The 17,758-nt window shown below is 41.6% G+C and overlaps 4 protein-coding genes across 4 annotated transcripts; all 4 read right to left on the bottom strand.

Annotated features, from left to right (window-relative positions):
- Positions 1-126: 126 nt before the first annotated feature.
- Positions 127-1,642, bottom strand: LOC122773760 (odorant receptor 131-2-like). Its single transcript, XM_044032665.1, has one exon. It carries the CDS (start codon positions 1,561-1,563, stop codon positions 643-645), a length of 921 nt encoding a protein of 306 aa, XP_043888600.1. The 5' UTR covers positions 1,564-1,642; the 3' UTR covers positions 127-642.
- Positions 1,643-3,273: 1,631 nt separating this feature from the next.
- LOC122773872 (odorant receptor 131-2-like) lies at positions 3,274-4,495 on the bottom strand. The gene has a single exon (XM_044032845.1). It carries the CDS (start codon positions 4,223-4,225, stop codon positions 3,281-3,283), a length of 945 nt encoding a protein of 314 aa, XP_043888780.1. The 5' UTR covers positions 4,226-4,495; the 3' UTR covers positions 3,274-3,280.
- A 680-nt stretch (positions 4,496-5,175) lies between these two features.
- Positions 5,176-8,039, bottom strand: LOC122773721 (odorant receptor 131-2-like). Its single transcript, XM_044032603.1, has one exon. It carries the CDS (start codon positions 7,828-7,830, stop codon positions 6,916-6,918), a length of 915 nt encoding a protein of 304 aa, XP_043888538.1. The 5' UTR covers positions 7,831-8,039; the 3' UTR covers positions 5,176-6,915.
- Positions 8,040-13,034: 4,995 nt separating this feature from the next.
- Positions 13,035-14,039, bottom strand: LOC122773110 (odorant receptor 131-2-like). The gene has a single exon (XM_044031508.1). It carries the CDS (start codon positions 14,027-14,029, stop codon positions 13,049-13,051), a length of 981 nt encoding a protein of 326 aa, XP_043887443.1. The 5' UTR covers positions 14,030-14,039; the 3' UTR covers positions 13,035-13,048.
- Positions 14,040-17,758: the final 3,719 nt, after the last annotated feature.

Genomic DNA, 17,758 nt, shown 5'->3' with positions numbered 1-17,758 from the left:
CACATTTCACCAAACAAGTGGACAAACTTAACGAATAATACAATTAAATAAAAAATGAAATCAGAGGTTGACCCGTTCATTTTTATTCATCCAGCCAATTGTCATAAATGACACATTTCTGTTCCCAGAAACTTAATAAATAATGTCAATTTCTTCTTTTTTTTTATATGTTTTGTGAATTTAACATTTAGTGTATAGGTTATTTTTTGGGGGGAAAATACTGTTTTATATCGTGATACTGTACTTCATTAATCCTCAGGTTTGAGTTTTGTTTTAATTATGAAAATGAGCATTTTTGGTCCAGACTTTCTGGACAGAGGTTTTCTTACAGCACAGGTGTGAGAGTAAAATTATGTCCTAAATGTTGTAGTTTGGGGAATTATTGCTGATAATCTTCTGCTTATTACAAGCAAAACACATCATAGCTATTGCATGGAAACCTATGAGTGGACCGAGTTTACAAGCCTGGCTATAACCACGTACTCTCTTTTTCTTCATTATCCATCATTAATATTCAACATTCAAGACAAAGGGGAAGCAGTCATGGGTTCAGGGGTTAAACCAACAACACATACATATACATTTTTTTATTTAAGACATGAAATGTTGGAGTTTTTTTGTCCGTTTTTATTCATCTTTCTTTCACTTATTTCTCACACACGAGACACGGGAGAGGCTTTTTTTCATTGCAGTGAAAAACATGTCATCCCTGAGGCCATAAATGAGAGGACTAAGACACCGCGGTGCAAGATTAAACACGATGTAGCTGAAAAAACGTACATGTTGAAAGGTCGCGTAGTTAGTATAAATCAGACTGGACGTTATTAAAGGATACCAAAACTGGATGAGACAGAGCAGCAGCTGGAAACCATGAAGAGTCACCGTCCTGAGTCTTTTCCTCGATGCTATTTTATCATCTCCTGACGCAGTTCTGGCCACTTTCATTATTTTAACGTAGCACAGCATGATGATGAGACACATGATGAGAAAGTAGAACTGAAACACAGCTGACTTGACGTGATCCTGCCATTTATACACAATTAAAATCTCCACATAGCACATCCTGTACTGATGGTAAAAGTCAAGAGACGCCGAAGCAAAGAAGGTGAAAAGGACGACAGCATAGGGCACAGAGCTGAGGCCGTGAATGATGAGGATGACGTGCACAGTGCTGCGCGTGGAGCACAGCTCCGCGTGACGCAGGGGCATACAAATGGCCACGTAGCGCTCCAGCGTCATCACTGTGAGAGTCACCGGTGTGACGATGATGTACAAGAGCACACCGATGCAGATGACGCTGCACAACGAAACCTGTACGGCGATTTGAAAAATGTTGAGGACGAGGAGGAGGTCAGTCAATAAGAACAGGAAACTGTCCGACAGTAACGTCACAGCAAAGAGGATGTAGCGAGCGCTCGTGTAGAAACACTGGTTTTTAAAGAAGGTCGCGATCAGCAACAAGTTCACGGAGAGGAAAATCACCACCAGCACCTGCACGATAATAAACTTACTGTGCCGCTGCGCCGCTGAATCCTCACCAAACACGGAGTTGTTAGAATTCATGTTAATAAAAGGGTCTGTAACATTTGTACTTTGAAATAAAAGTTCAGATCCAGGTTCTCCAGTTTCCTCCCACAGTCCAAAAACGTGCAGATTTGGGGATTAGTCAAAGTGGACACTCTAAATTGGCCGTAACTGTGAGTGTGAGAGTGGATGGTTATTTGGCTCTATGTGGTCCAGTGTGGAGCAGGTTTGACCAGTGATGCTGCAGTTCTGTGCAGCTGAGTCTCCTACTGAGCTGATGAGGACTTCACAGAGCAGAACCATCTAAATATAACAGCAAACAATGCAGTGTTGTCATGATCCCTCATTGGCTGTCCACAGCTCAGGTGTTGAACACACACGCCACCATTAAGGAACCGTTTATAGCTTGACAACTGCGCTCAACAACAAGTTTGAGTGAGGACCGGTTTTAAAATGAGGCCTGTGGACCAAATGAGGCCCTCGACTTTGACTTTTAGTGACTTGTTTTGCACTGCATGTAAAAATGAGTGACATCTCGTGGTGACACAGCAGATTGCAGCGGGACAGAATTGGGAGTTGAGGCCCTGCTTGTCGCGTCGCTGCTGCTTTCTATCGTGTCCTTGAATTCATCACCATGTTCACAGATCAGAGAGTGAAAAAATGGACATGACATCCTACCAGCGAAGGAGAAGACGAGACAAACAATGAACAAACTGGCTCATCTGTTGTTTTAATGCAGGACAACTTCTGTTTCCGCCACAGAAGAGCAAAACCTCAAAGCCATTTCTCCCGGCTGTCACACAATAGTAGTATAATAGTATTATTCATTATAAAGTGCAGTTGTTGCATATCTTTTATAGTTAGTTAGTTAGTAATAATTGTGTAAACTCTGCCTTGCCGTTAGTTTTGTATATTGTGTGTTTATATGCTGCCCTACATACACCAAAATGACTGCTTTTTAAAACGAGACCAAGTTAATATTAAGCAGAATTTAGTTCAGCCTTAGAAACAATATTTTCTGTTTGTCATGTGGCCCCGTAGAGACGATAATTTCCCACCTTTGGTCCAGGCTAAATCTGAATACATGAAAAACATAAATATTATAATATTTGGTTGTGGTTGACCTTTCCCAGCACCCCGTCCCTCTTAGGCCCTGTTCACACAGGATGAAAGAGAGAGAGAATCTTAATACATATATATATATATATATACTATATATATATATATATATATATATATATATATATATATATATATATATGTATATATATATATATATATACATTCAAATTCATGTGTGTCAGTTTTACGGTCATTAAATCAATGTTATCATCAGATTTTTATCAAGTTCGTCATGATTTCGTAAAGCAGCACATTAGAGTTTAAGAAAGAAATAAGTACATGACAAAGGGTTTAGAAATAAATAATTTGAAACTAGACACATCGTTTTAAGGAAATCTTGTCAGCATTAATTTGACACCTTTTCACCTGTTTGGATGCATGTTATACTACAAAACTGTTAATGGATAAAATAATTGTCTATAACTATTTCCATAACAAATCAATTCATTCAAAGTAGGCAATTTAGGTTTGTTGTTAAGATGGGGAAACATTTTTTGACATTTTATAATATGTTATTTTATACATGTATATATATATATACAGTATATATATATATATATATATATATATATATATATATATATATATATATATATATATATATATATATATATTTCTAATATGGAACACATTTTCAAATTCTTGTGATCCTCACTCTGTTTTGTCGAAAGTGGAACTGAAAAGGTACATTTCGTTTCAGGGCAAGAAAAACCTTTTCATCCCTGAGGCCGTACAGAAGCGGACTCAGGCATCTTGGAGTGAGATTAAACACTATGTAATTGCAATACCTGACATTTAAAAAAAGCTTGAAATCAGTCTGAAGCGCAGCAGTCTCCATGAACGGACACCACAGCTGGATGAGACCGAAAAGGAGGTGAAAGCCGTGAAGAGTCACTCTCCCGAGCGCTCTCCTCGACGACTTGTTATTCTCTCCTGACACAGCTTTTTTGGCCGCTTTCATGATCTTAATGTAGGAGAAGATGATGGTGGCAGACATGACGAAAAAGTACAACTGATACACAGCCATTTTAGCGTTGTCCTGCCATCGGAGATACACAAATATGTCCATGGAGCATATCCTCTGCTCGGAGTACAAGCTTGTGGGAGCTGATGCAAAGAAGATGGAGAGGATGAGAGTCAACGGTACAAAGCTGAGGCCGTGAATGATGAGGATGCAGTGCAGAGCTCTGCGTGACGTGCACAGCTCTCCGTGACGCAGGGGCATGCATATGGCCACATAGCACTCCAGCGTCATGGACGTGAGCGTCAAAGGTGTGACAAAAGTGTACACAACCAAAACAATATAGACGGGAACACACAGAGCGATAGGCATCGTCATTGCGTGAGAAGCCAAGATATACAGAACGTCAGTGATGAATAAAATCAAGGTATCAGACAATAGAGTCACAGTGAATAAGATGTATCGCATGGTTGTGTAGAAGTGGACCTTTGAGAAAAGGGTCATAATGAGCATCACGTTGACACACAGAAAAATCGAAACCAGCAACTGCACGACGTAAAAGCGTTTACCGAAATGCCGCAAAGTGCCACCACCTGTGACGGAACTGTTATCTGCCATGAATGTACTGTGCGTATGATATGTTTCAGGAAAAAAATGTAATATAACACCTTCTAATATCAACAAAGTAAGAAGGCAGCCCACGTTGACTCCGGTGTTCAGCTTATTCTAAGTTACAAGAACGTAGATTGACTACAGCTAAATCCTCAGACTGCATGAAGACGAGCAAAGTTAAAGTGACTCACAACATCGTTGCTCCTCATCTCATATTCTTGTCACCCATGAACAACAAGCATTGTCAAGTCTCTAGAGTGAACACAGTAAACACGGTGTGTTCAGACAGACCCGTCGCCAGACCTCAGTCCTAAGGGGGCCATATGAAATGAATGGGCGGACACAAATATTAGCCTACAGTACGTATATTTTTTTATTATCCTATACTCTATTCGCACAGCATGTAATCATCACGTTAAACATAACCAACAGCAATATGACCAAGTATAGCCTACAACCAGTGCATCATTTGTAAACCATAAGGTGCCGTATGACAGCACAGGGATGACGAGACGGACACAGGTCCCGGAACGCATACAGAAAACAGTGCTGAACTACAATGCAAATGCCCATTTACAACGACTTACAAGCCTCAATTTCAAATAATATCCATGGTATAAATGTTATGACAATAACTTCCAGTTATTAAATGCCCACATCACCACAGGTGGGACCATAGGCGTACTATTTTTGATCAACAATTTTGACCCCAACACTTCTAATATATTTAATCAATTTATCATTAACAAAAAACTCAACACTCAAACTAGCTTTATACTTTATACACACGGGGGAAGCTCTCTTCTGATTTTATTGACATATTTTTAATGTTTTAATGACAAAGAATGCAACATATCAAGTGATTTATTTAGCTGATATGATAATATAAAATATAAATTAAAGTAATTTTTTTTTAAGAGATCTGTGCCTCAAATGGGGCACTTTGGGGCGGCCTGGCTCCCTATAGCGATGGGTGTCTGTTCAGAGATGATTATGTCCAGGTAAGGAAATATACCAACAGATTTAGACTCTGTGACATTAGTTTCAGGGAAATTTAAAACATTTTTTATTCACTACATGATTCATTTAATGTATCAGGATACTGCTAAGATTCTCTGTCACACTTTTAATATTAAAAGGTCAATGTGAAGCAAATGCAGAGTTCCTCCTCTTCACAAAATAGTTAGTTACCAATGTGGAGTAAACCTCACTGCAAGGCAATGGATTCAGTCGCAATTCTCCCTCGAACAATAATGATGATTCCCGTTTCACTTCCCCAAGTTGTTATCGAAAATAAAATTATTAATCCTGGACATAACATACAGTTGTCCAACATTAGGCTTCCCCATGCCATTACATTTAATAAAACCTTCATCAATAACGAACAGTATAACATATAACACCATATGTGGTTCATTATTATGTTTCATAAACCTTGACCAATAACACGTACAGTATAACGTACAACAAATAATTCTGTGTGGTATCATGTGTTATACTGTATGTGTTTATGTGATTTATTAATACGTATAGTATAATATATAACACGTAATACACTACACAGCAAAATTGAGTCGTATCAGAATATGTCTTCAGTGTCTTGGAATACTCATGGACCAATTTATGGTGCATTCAAGAGTGCAAATAGGTTTTTATTGTGGTTAGCTTAGCTGTACAATGTGAGCTGTAATGTTAGTGTGGAAAAGTGACTTCAGACGGTATTTAATTATACCAGTAGGTTTCAGTAGCGGGTTGGTTACTCTGTGCTCTGATGCTGTACTCTAGAGGAAGTCAGCTTGGGCATAACGTGACCGTGATTTTTGTTTTATTCCAGAAGAGTTTTAAAGTGAACAATCACTGTACACTGTGTATGTCAGGTTCATTGTGTTTAAACCTGTTAAAGAAAATGAGCAGGACAAATATCGCTAGTCTCCGGGGTTAACAGCCTCTATCCTCGTGGGCTATACAGCCACGGACAAACATTATGTTTCTTGTGGTGCAAAACACTAAAACCAAACTGTTGCAGGAAATATCCACATTTTAAGAACAAATATCAATAACAATAGTTAAAGATTATTATAATATCTAGTAAATAAAGGATTATTCATTTAATCATTGCTGCCCTATTTAATTTTATTACACGGTGGGAATTACATTGCGTCTCACGGCTTCCTTGCTCGATACCAGACCCTTTAAACGTAATATTTAAACGCCACAGTGTTCTGTTGAGTGAAGAGGAAGGTACCACGTTGACATAATGCCTATTAAAACTTGTTTTGTCATCTCCAAATAATGACTAGTGTCGTGTGGCAACGGTAATGGACTTTTTGTGTAAGTTAGGCTTCTCAATTTTAGCCGGTTAACCCCACTGACCTTTCAAAGCACCCCATCCCATTTACACACATTACATAAAAGAAAAACAGTTGACAACCTTGACAAGATGGACATAGATTAATTCAAGTGGCATAGAGGTTCAATTTCAGGCCATTATAACAGTTATATAATCGGTTTATATCAGGTCTGTCAGTCATTCCCTAAAGCAGCAAATCTTATGTACACAGTATATTACATAATTAGGTAGATAGTTGTGGTGTTTATTGGCAGTTTTACTACATGTATTTAACCGTCCATATACAGAATTTTAAATGAAGCAGATTATCTAACAGAATAAGACAAGTAAATAATTAAAGCAACCATTATTTTCTGTCACACAAGCCACAGGAGAGACATTTTCTCAGTGCATGGAGAAACATTTCATCCCTGAGGCCATAAATGAGAGGACTAAGACACCGCGGTGCAAGATTAAACATTATGTAGCAAAAAAAACGGACATGTTGTAAGTCAGTGAAATCAATATTAATTAGACTGGACGTTATTAAAGGATACCAAAACTGGATGAGACAGAGGAGCAGCTGGAAAGCATGAAGAGTCACCGTCCTGAGTCCTTTCCTGGAGGATATTTTATCATCTCCTGACGCAGTTCTGGCCACGTTCATTATTTTAATGTAGCACAGCATGATGATGAGACACATGATGAGGAAGTAGAACTGAAACACAGCTGACCTGATGTGATCCTGCCATTTATACAAAATGAAAATCTCCACAATGCATGTCCTATATTGATAGAAAAAGTCAACAGATGCTGAAGCAAAGAAGGTGATAAAAATGACGGCATAGGGCACAGAGCTGAGGCCGTGAATGACGAGGATGACGTGTACACTGCTGTGTGTGGAGCACAGCTCCGCGTGACGTAGGGGCATACAAATGGCCACGTAGCGCTCCAGCGTCATCACTGTGAGAGTCACCGGTGTGACGATGAGGTACAAGCCCATAATGATGCAGCTGACGCTGCACAACGAAACCTGCATGGTGACTCGGAAAATGTTAAAGATGAAAATAAAGTCAGACGCTAAGAACAGGAAACTGTCCGACAGTAACGTCACAGCAAAGAGGATGTAGCGAATAGTTGTGTAGAAACATTCATTTTTAAAGAAGGTCACGATCAGCAACAAGTTGACGCAGAGAAAAATCACCACCAGCACCTGCACGATAATAAACTTACTGTGCACCTGCGCTAAAGTCTGACCAAACACTGAGTTGTTTGAATTCATGTTGTTCTTTGAGAGAACTGTCAAAAAGTGTAATAATCAAAGTTCAGATCCAGTGTGGAGCAGGTTTCTCCAGTGATGAGATGCTGTAGTTTTGTGCAGCTGAGTCTCCTGCTGAGCTCTGTGCAGCCTTTCTGACACAGATGATGTAAATATAACACCGAGCAATGCAGTGTTGTCATGATCCCTCATTGGCTGTCCACAGGTCAGGTGTGAAGATGAAGGTGAAAATCCCACCAATAATTAACTTATAACATCATTTTACTGCTTCACAGTTTTATTGTTTATATTTATTTATTTTGTGACATCACGATCTTACATCGTCACAAATCTACGCTGAACGTGACAACAACACAAGTATGAGTGAAGACGGGTTTCCAGACAGAGCCTGTGCAGGGCTAGATATTGAACACTAAAACTTGTAGCTCAGGACCACATGGTTAAAATTAAAATTAGACTGTGATACGTTATCAGTATCAACAGACACAGCATGTTTGTGCCAGAGATTCAACTGTTGTAAAAACCACACATACACTAAGAGCCATCATCAACTATTGTTATATTGCCATTATTGTACGCTTGTCAATACACAGCGATACTGAGTTACGTTAGAAAATCTCTTTGATGCCAGAGAATATTTTAGTTTAGGGTATTGTAGAACTCTCTAGCAGGAAAAGCTATTTATCTTTCATTCTATTTATCTGTTCATTGTTGTAATTGGTATCAATGCACTGTTGCCTTTAAAGTGCCTTTAAGGTGCATTGTCAAAGCCATGTTTTGTTATATATTACCTTCGTATGTGCCTTTGTAAGTGGCTTTGTAAATCTATCTATCATCAGAACTTGTACGACTTGTCAGTTTTACAACCTGACTAATGTCTAACTAACTAGTTAGTAGCTAACAAGATGCTGTCTAACTAACTGACTAACTTCTAACTAATAACTGACTGCCGCCTAACTGCTGTTTAACTGTGTATATGGAATAAACCTTCAGAAAGACAGTCGAGTTGTGCCCGCCGTACTTATTCTGGTTTCCCTTTCGGATCAGCCAGCAGAAATCTGGACAGTTGTAAAACCGCTGTCGGCGCCGCATCAGTGGAGTACGGACTGCCGAGCGGAGGACGCCAATCGTGAAGTACTAGGACCGGCGAGCCGGGGACGCTGGTTTAGTGAATCAGTCGTGAATCACTCAACGGAGAAGCCGGAGCAAAGAGCTAACGGGGCCGTTGAAGGATTAAAGTGAATCACTAAACGGAGGAGCCGGAGCAAAGAGCTAACGGGGCTGTTGAAGGATTAAAGGAATCACTAAAATGGAGGGTCGGAGCAAAGGGCTAACGGATTAAAGGAAGTGCCGCAGCCGAGAGAAAGGCTGTGAAGATTGCACAAGGAATACGAAGCTCTTCTGGGCGAAGAGCCTCACAGACTGTGACATTGTGACATCGACAGCTTGAGGCGTGGACATTCGTGTGCCATTCGTAGACATGTCGTTTGCAAAGAACTGAACCCTTTGAACCCTTAGTCATTGGCAACGAATCAGAGAGTCAAATCCTTTGAACAATTCCAATCCCAGAGTGAGTCAGAGTTCAAAGAAGAAGAATGGCAGACGACAAGCCAGACGTGGAAGACCTACAACGAAAGCGATCAAATGCACAGCGGAGCCTAACAACGCGTTTTAACCGCCTTAATGTCAACGCTGGTCGTCTAGCGGCAGAAAAATCATCGCAAGAGTTGGCAGGGTTGGAAAACGACTACGATGTTTTCGTCGATGCCAGCAATAAATATATAGAAGAACTGGGACAGATAGACCCAACGGACGATAACAGTGAACTGAGCAATGCCCTAGCAACAAGGGACACCATTGTGCAAAGGTACCGTGAGACTATGGAAATACTGTGGTTCAAGGATGCTAAGCAGGAGAAAGAATCCCTCGTGACAGTTCAATTCGGCTTTCGATCAGGTTGAGGCACTCTGGAGAGAAAATATTCTGCCGTGGAGTCAGAAAGATGCCACAGGAAGACAACTGGATCCAAAGTTTAATAGACTGAGAGAGCCTGTATATGCTTGGAAAGGCTATTGGCCATACGGAAGAGAGAAATGGACACTCCTTTTGGCATTAGAAGATGAAAAGGAGGCATTGATGGATAAGTGGGCGTGCCGCCGGGATAACGAACGGGTAAATGGGCATATCTGACCAGTAACCCGTGTTAATACCATCCCTCCTGTTCACACCCACTCAGCTATTGTTTCTCCATTTGTTGACAGGCAGAGTACTGCATGTGTTACCTCCTCCTCCACAGCCTCAACAACCTAACTGTAGACCTAATGTCGTGTCATGTTTTGCTCGACCTCCAACCCTCACTAGTATGCCAGGACTTCACACTACTTCTGTCCACTTCAGTATGGGACGGAGCACTGTGCCCACCAGCAACTTCGGTACAGTCACGGGAGGAGACAGCACTCAGTGGGCCCAACCCAAAGCAAAGATCACACCGATAAGCTTGCCTAAGATCTCCGAGGACGAGAAGGCTGATTGGGAGAGTATCCAGGCGCAAGCGGGTCCCACAGAGTCCTTTGAAGTGGAGCAGAAGAAACTGAAGGGTCAAGTGACAGAGTTACAGAAAGTAATGGAAGTCAATGTCAAGAAGGTAGAGGAGCAGAGTAAACTGAGGGCCGAGATGTCTGAGCTCAGCAGGGAGCTGAGCTCTGAAAAGACCCAAACTGCAGAGCTGCAGGGGACCTTGGTGAAAACTGGTGAAAAAATCGATCCCTGTTGAGACCAAGAAAGATGAGACACTGTGGGGAGCCGCACTCATAGTCCAAGTGGGTCTGAAAAGGTACAGCCCTCTAGCTAAGCTCTGTGGAGGGGTCAGTTATGCCCGAAAGGCTGTAAAGAAGTGGGTTGCTCGTATAGGGAGAGCCCCTATTCCAGCAAAGTGGGAGGTAGTACTGACAGTGACCAAACTTGAAACTGCATTCCAAGATCCCCCTACGTCATCCCGCTACGTCATCAGAGACACTGTGAGACGAGGAATAAAGATGAAATCCGGGGCGCGGTATTCAGTTGCATGGCTTCGAGAGCAAAGCGTGCTGACATTGTGGAAGATCTGTCGACGGATGGATTCCTCAAGGCGTACCAGTGCTTCAAGGCTCTCAGGGGTCACCCAAGAAAACTTTGGTCAGAACAAGGGACCAACTTTGTGGGCGTCAAACCAGTTTTAAAGGAACTCTTAAGAATTCCTGAACAACATCGACAAGGATCAAGTCCAGAAGAAAGCAACCGCCGCTGGGACTGAAGCAGTCTGAAGCAGACTGAAGCAGCAGTCCGTACACTCGAGAGCGTTGAGCAACATCGGGGTGGAAAGTCACCTGACAGCACTGGAGTTCCAGACTCTCCTCTACCTGGCCGCTAATCTGTCAAACAAAGGACCAATCGGCGCGAGAGTCCAGGTACAAGACGAGACTGTAGGAGTCATCACTCCCAACTCCCTTCTGCTTGGCCGTGCTGGGCCTAGCGGGGACTCTTGAGGGTTCGAATACCTGACTTACCCCGTTGTGTGCCTGAGAGCGGTCCAGAACGAGGTCGACAAGTTCTGGAAGTGGTGGAGTCAGCTGGCGGGCCCGGGCCTCTTCGTTCGACAGAAGTGGCACGCACCCGCAAGGAACATCACAGTGGGAGGCTTAGTGTGGGTGGCTGACCAGAATGCACTGAGAGGCCAGCTTAGGCTCGGTCAAGTTGCGGAGGCCCATCCTGATGTGAAAGGCGAAGTACGAGATGTGAAAGTGAGAATGTGCCAAAGTTGTCCAGTTTTCAGGGGACAAAGTAAGAAAGGCAAAGAGAAGGAGAACTGTCCCTCCACCATCCTTCACAGAGATGTCAGGAGGCTGGTGGTTCTGTTACCAGTGGAGGAGCAGAAATAGATTTCCCACCACATGATGGTTTCTGGATCCGGCCAGAAATCCCCATTATGTGGTGTGTTTCGGTAAAAGGATCAAGACCCCCCCCTCCACCATCCTCCACGAGAGGCTGGTGGTGTGTTTTCGGAAAAAGGATCAAGACCCCATGTGTGTTTCGGTAAAGGGTGCCACTGCGTCATCAAGGACAATGTGTTCATGAACAGTGAAACCTTTATTTGTCATTTGTATCTGTTATTCATTCATATCGTGTGTAATACCTTCGTACCCAGCGATGTAGCATTATGTACCCATTTGAAAGGTAAAATTGTGTGTAATATTCTTTGATTCCAGGTATCAAAGTGAACAACAATCACATAGTTCTTTTCAACTGTGTATGTCAGGTTCATTGTATTTCAGCCTGTTAAATGTAAGAAAATAAGGAGGCTAACTGTCGCTAGTCTCCTATGTTAACTGACACCATCCTCTGGGGCAAATTTAGCTCACTGGGAAACTAAGAAAAGTACCAGTCCTTCTATGTTTGCACAATGGTTGCACAATTTTAATACAGATGTTTTCCTCAAACTTTTAAAACTGAAAGATGTAACCGATGATGAAACCAAAATGTTGCCAAAATAAAGTAAATGATTAATCAATTAATCATTGCTGCCCCTTTTCATCTTATTACATGTTGGGAATTACATTGCGTCTCACAGCTTCCTTGTTTGACACCAGACCCTTTTAACGTAAGATTTAAACACTACAGTGTTCTGTTGAGTAAAGAGGACATTAGCATGTTGAAATAATGCCACTTCAGACTTGTTTTGTCATCTCCAAGTAACAAGTTTCATGTGGCAAAGTAAATGTACTTTTTGTGTAAGTTAGGCTCCTCATTTTTAGCCCCAAAGCCCACTGACCTTTCACAGCACCCCACCCCCTTACACACGTAACATCAAACAAAAAGAGACAACAAGCTTGACAGGAAATTTGCTTTTCTCAATGTAAATATTTGTACTATAAATTGGCCCTTGAATTTCAGTCAGTAGCACACAAAATCATTAGGTTAAAGGTTAAATTTCAGCCCATTATAAAAGTTATATAATCTGTTTATATCAGGTCTGTCAGGCATTTCCTAAAGCAGCAGACAAAATCTCAATTAGTACACAGTATATTACATAGTTAAGTAGATGGTTGTGGTGTTTAATGGCAGTTTTACGACCTCCTACTGGATTTAACCGTCCATTAATGGTAGTTTTACATGCAGCTGATAATCTAACAAAATCTAACAGGAAATAAATGACTAAAGGAAACATAAAAAAATGTTAATGTTTTTATTGTCTGTCACACAAGCCACAGGAGAGGCATTTTTTCATTGCAGTGAAAAACATTTCATCCCTGAGGCCATAAATGAGAGGACTAAGACACCGCGGTGCAAGATTAAACATTATGTAGCTGAAAAAACGGACATGTTGTAAGTCAGTGAAATCAATATGAATTAGACTGGACATTATTAAAGGATACCAAAACTGGATGAGACAGAGGAGCAGCTGGAAAGCATGAAGAGTCACTGTCTTGAGTCCTTTGCTCGATATTTTATCATCGTCTGACGCAGTTCTGGCCACTTGCATTACTTTAACGTAGCACAACATGATGATGAGACACATGATGAGGAAGTAGAACTGAAACACAGCTGACCTGACGTGATCCTGCCATTTATACACAATTAAAATCTCCACAGAGCATATCCTGTATTGATAGTAAAAGTCAAGAGATGCTGAAGCAAAGAAGGTGAAAAGAACGACGGCATAGGGCACAGAGCTGAGGCCGTGAATGACGAGGATGACGTGTAGAGTGTTGCGTGTGGAGCACAACTCTGTGTGACGTAAGGGCATACAAATGGCCACGTATCGCTCCAGCGTCATCGCTGTGAGAGTGACCGGTGTGACGATGAGGTACAAGCCCATAATGATGCAGATGACGCTGCACAACGATACCCACATGGTGACTTGAAAAACGGCGAAGATGAAAAGAAGGTCGGACACTAAGAACAAGAAACTGTCCGACAGTAACGTCACAGCAAAGAGGATGTAGCGAGCAGTTGTGTAGAAAGACTGGTTTTTAAAAAAGGTCACGATCAGCAACAAGTTGATGCAGAGAAAAATCACCACCAGCACCTGCACGATAATGACCTTACTGTGCCGCTGTGCTAAAGTCGGACCAAACACTGTGTTGTTTGAATTCATCTCAGTGTCTCCTGCTGAGCTCTGTGAAGCCATTCTGACACAGATGATGACTTCACAGACCAGAACCATCTAAATTTAACACCAAACAATGGAGGTGCTGTCATTATCCCTCATTGGATGTTCACAGGTCAGGTGCTATTATCATCATCGTAATCTTACATCATCGCAACACACTCTACTGAACACAACAAGTTTGAGTGAGGACAGGCTTTAGGACACGGCCTGTGGACCACATAAAGCATAAAAACTAAGGATGCACCGATTGATCGGGCTGGTGACCGGAATTGGCTGATTTTTACGCGATCAGCCATGACCGGCAAACGTTGTAACGTGAGCTGGTGCAGATGGAAAGGCAGTTAGCAGAGGCTCCGGAGAGCTCAGATAGTCGACAGATCGACAAGGATCATTTCCCTGCACTTGCTTCACAGTGGCGGTCTTTCCTACAGGCAACATAGGCGCTTGCCTAGGGCACTGTGAAAAGCGAGGGTCTCGTTTTCCCAGAGCCTACCATCTAGTCCGGAGCCTGCGACACATAGCAGCGTTGTCCACGGGCGGCATTTCCAAGCCGGGTTTCGTAGCACGTTTATCAACATATTAAGCGAAGCTAACGGCCACAAACAACCACAAAACACGTCGGTTCAAGCAACGGCATTTATTTACTTAACACAGCGCACAGTGAGTTACCCACTGGTTCAGTTACATATTCCATTTAGTTAACAATACTTTCTCTAGTTTTCCAAACGCAACACCACACACACGAGTCAACTGCCGGTCTCCCCGGTCCGTCCGCAAATTGGTCCGGGTGGAAACGCGAGCCACAGTGGAAGCAGATTCTTTATTCTGTCCCAGGACAGGACAACTGGTGTTTGCTAATGGCGGGGGGGCGGGGGTGGGTGTGAGTTGATGTGAATACTTCTGTGTATCATTATTATTGCTGATGTGATGTATTTAAAGCGTATGTTTGAAGGGGGAAATATGTATGGATATTTATAGGTATTATGAGGGGATATTATGGTGTTAACTCTATTGTCTATGGCTATTATAATGATTGTACTTGGAGAGGTGTTACCTATCCGAGTGAGTTCTCCCAATGAGTAGCTGATTGGTGGGCTTATTTAAAGCTAGTGGGGAGACGGGGTAAGAGAGAGTGCTTTCATATGGCTGTAGGTCAGCTTGCTGCGAGGTTGCCTTTTTCGTGCCTCTCCAAGGGAGTTTTGTTTTGCCTATGAAGGGCTGGTTTGATTTTTGTGATTTCCAAGTATTTTCTTTATTCGGTTTTTTTTTGTTATTATTTTTTGTGCACGTGCGCACTTGGCAATAAACCAGCACCATTTTTTCACTTGAACCCTCGAAGCTGTGTCCTGTTTTTTGCACTTTGTGGCGTCCCATCCCGTGTGTGAATCTGGGGTGCAGTACCCCCTCTTCACAGGCGCCATCTAGTGAGGGGCGCCAACATTATAGTGTCCATCTATTTTTTCAACAGTTTTTGCCATCACTCTGTATCTTCAACAATACTTCGACATAAAAATAAATTAACCTTAAGTAAAATAAATGACAATTCTAACCTCAGATCCACCATGGCTCAAGAACGCCTCAGTGGTATAAGTATAAACCATGAGGTTGGTGGTCAGATTTCCTACGTTGTATTTGTAGGGCTAGATTTAAAAAAAACTAGACTAGCCCTTGTAGCTCAAAACTAACTAATGTTACCGAATGTTATGTTTGTGTGCTAACCGAGACAAAACTTGTTTGCAGGCTATGGTACATACCAATAACTTGTTTACTCAAACTCCCAACATTAAAGACACTTTCTGGCATGATGTCTATTGTCCATTATAACTACGAAACAACAGGGTTTTTACTTTTGTTACTTATGATTTTATGTAGAAACTTCAATTTTAGGGTTGCAACTAACAGAGATGGGGACTCAAGACTTAACCTCAAAAGACTTGGTTCCTGACTTGAACTTGAGGACAGTATTTAATTATACCAGTAGGTTTCAGTAGCAGGCGGGTTACTCTGTGGACAGACACTGTACTCTGCATCAACAGGAAGCTAGCTCAGACCTAACGTGAGACAGTCTTACAAGCAGCAGGTAATAATGGGTGCTCAGCTGTTCTTCTTTGATTCCCGGTATCAAAGTGAACAACAATCACATAGTTCATTTCCACTGGGTATGTCAGGTTCATTGTATTTCAAGACAATAAGGAGGCTAACTGTCGCTAGTCTCCTATGTTAACTGACACCATCCTCTGGGGCAAATTTAGCTAACTGGGAAACTAAGAAAAGTACCAGTCCTTCTATGTTTGCACAATGGTTGTACAATTTTAATACAGATGTTTTCCTCAAACTTTAAAAACTGAAAGATGTAACCAATGATGAAACCAAAATGTTGCCGAAATAGTAAATGATTAATCAATTAATCATTGCTGCCCTTTTTCATTAAATTACATGTTGGGAATTACATTGCGTCTCACAGCTTCCTTGTTCGACACCAGACCCTTTTAACATAAAACACCACAGTGTTCTGTTGAGTAAAGAGGACGTTAGCATGTTGAAATAATGCCAATTCAGAATTGTTTTGTCATCTCCAAGTAACAAGTTTCATGTGGCAAAGTAAATGTACTTTTTGTATAAGTTCGGCTCCTCATTTTTAGCCCCAAAGCCCACTGACCTTTCACCCCACCCCCTTACACACGTAACATCAAACAAAAATAGACAACAAGCTTGACAAGAAATTTGCTTTTCTCAATGTAAATATTTGTACTATAAATTGGCCCTTGAATTTCAGTCAGTAGTAGACAAAAGCATTAGGTTAAAGGTTAAATTTCAGCCCATTATAAAAGTTGTATCAGGTCTGTCAGTCATTTCCTAAAGCAGCAGACAAAATCTCAATTTGTACACAGTATATTACACACTGTAGTTAAGTAGATGGTTGTGGTGTTTAATGTCAGTTTTAAAACCTCCTACTGTATATAGTCGTCCATTAATGGTAGTTTTACATGCAGCTGATTATCTAACAAAATATAACAGCAAATAGATTACCATAACGTGAAAAAATTTAAATGTTTTTATTGTCTGTCACACAAGCCACAGGAGAGGCATTTTTTCATTGCAGTGAAAAACATTTCATCCCTGAGGCCATAAATGAGAGGACTAAGACACCGTGGTGAAAGATTAAACACTATGTAGCTGAAGAAACGGACATGTTGTAAGTCAGTGAAATCAATATGAATTAGACTGGACGCTATTAAAGGATACCAAAACTGGATGAGACAGAGGAGCAGCTGGAAAGCATGAAGAGTCACTGTCTTGAGTCCTTTGCTCGATATTTTATCATCTTCTGACGCAGTTCTGGCCACTTTCATTATTTTAACGTAGCACAACATGATGATGAGACACATGATGAGGAAGTAGAACTGAAACACAGCTGACCTGACGTGATCCTGCCATTTATACACAATTAAAATCTCCACATAGCACATCCTGTATTGATAGTAAAAGTCAAGAGATGCTGAAGCAAAAAAGTTGATAAATATGACGGCATAGGGCACAGAGCTGAGACCGTGAATGACGAGGATGACGTGTAGAGTGTTGCGTGTGGAGCACAACTCTGTGTGACGTAGGGGCATACAAATGGCCACGTATCGCTCCAGCGTCATCGCTGTGAGAGTGACCGGTGTGACGATGAGGTACAAGCCCATAATGATGCAGATGACGCTGCACAACGATACCCACATGGTGACTTGAAAAACGGCGAAGATGAAAAGAAGGTCGGACACTAAGAACAAGAAACTG

This window comes from Solea senegalensis, linkage group LG8, assembly GCF_019176455.1.
Source record: "Solea senegalensis isolate Sse05_10M linkage group LG8, IFAPA_SoseM_1, whole genome shotgun sequence".
Classification (NCBI taxonomy): Eukaryota; Metazoa; Chordata; class Actinopteri; order Pleuronectiformes; family Soleidae; genus Solea; species Solea senegalensis.
Note: the sequence above shows the minus strand (reverse complement) of the source record. Positions and strands in the feature narration are given on the sequence as shown.

Excerpts from the sequence above, each read along its gene's own strand:
- LOC122773760 (XM_044032665.1), bottom strand. The coding sequence starts at position 1,563 with ATGAATTCTAACAACTCCGTGTTTGGTGAGGATTCAGCGGCGCAGCGG.
- LOC122773872 (XM_044032845.1), bottom strand. The coding sequence starts at position 4,225 with ATGGCAGATAACAGTTCCGTCACAGGTGGTGGCACTTTGCGGCATTTC.
- LOC122773721 (XM_044032603.1), bottom strand. The coding sequence starts at position 7,830 with ATGAATTCAAACAACTCAGTGTTTGGTCAGACTTTAGCGCAGGTGCAC.
- LOC122773110 (XM_044031508.1), bottom strand. The coding sequence starts at position 14,029 with ATGGTTCTGGTCTGTGAAGTCATCATCTGTGTCAGAATGGCTTCACAG.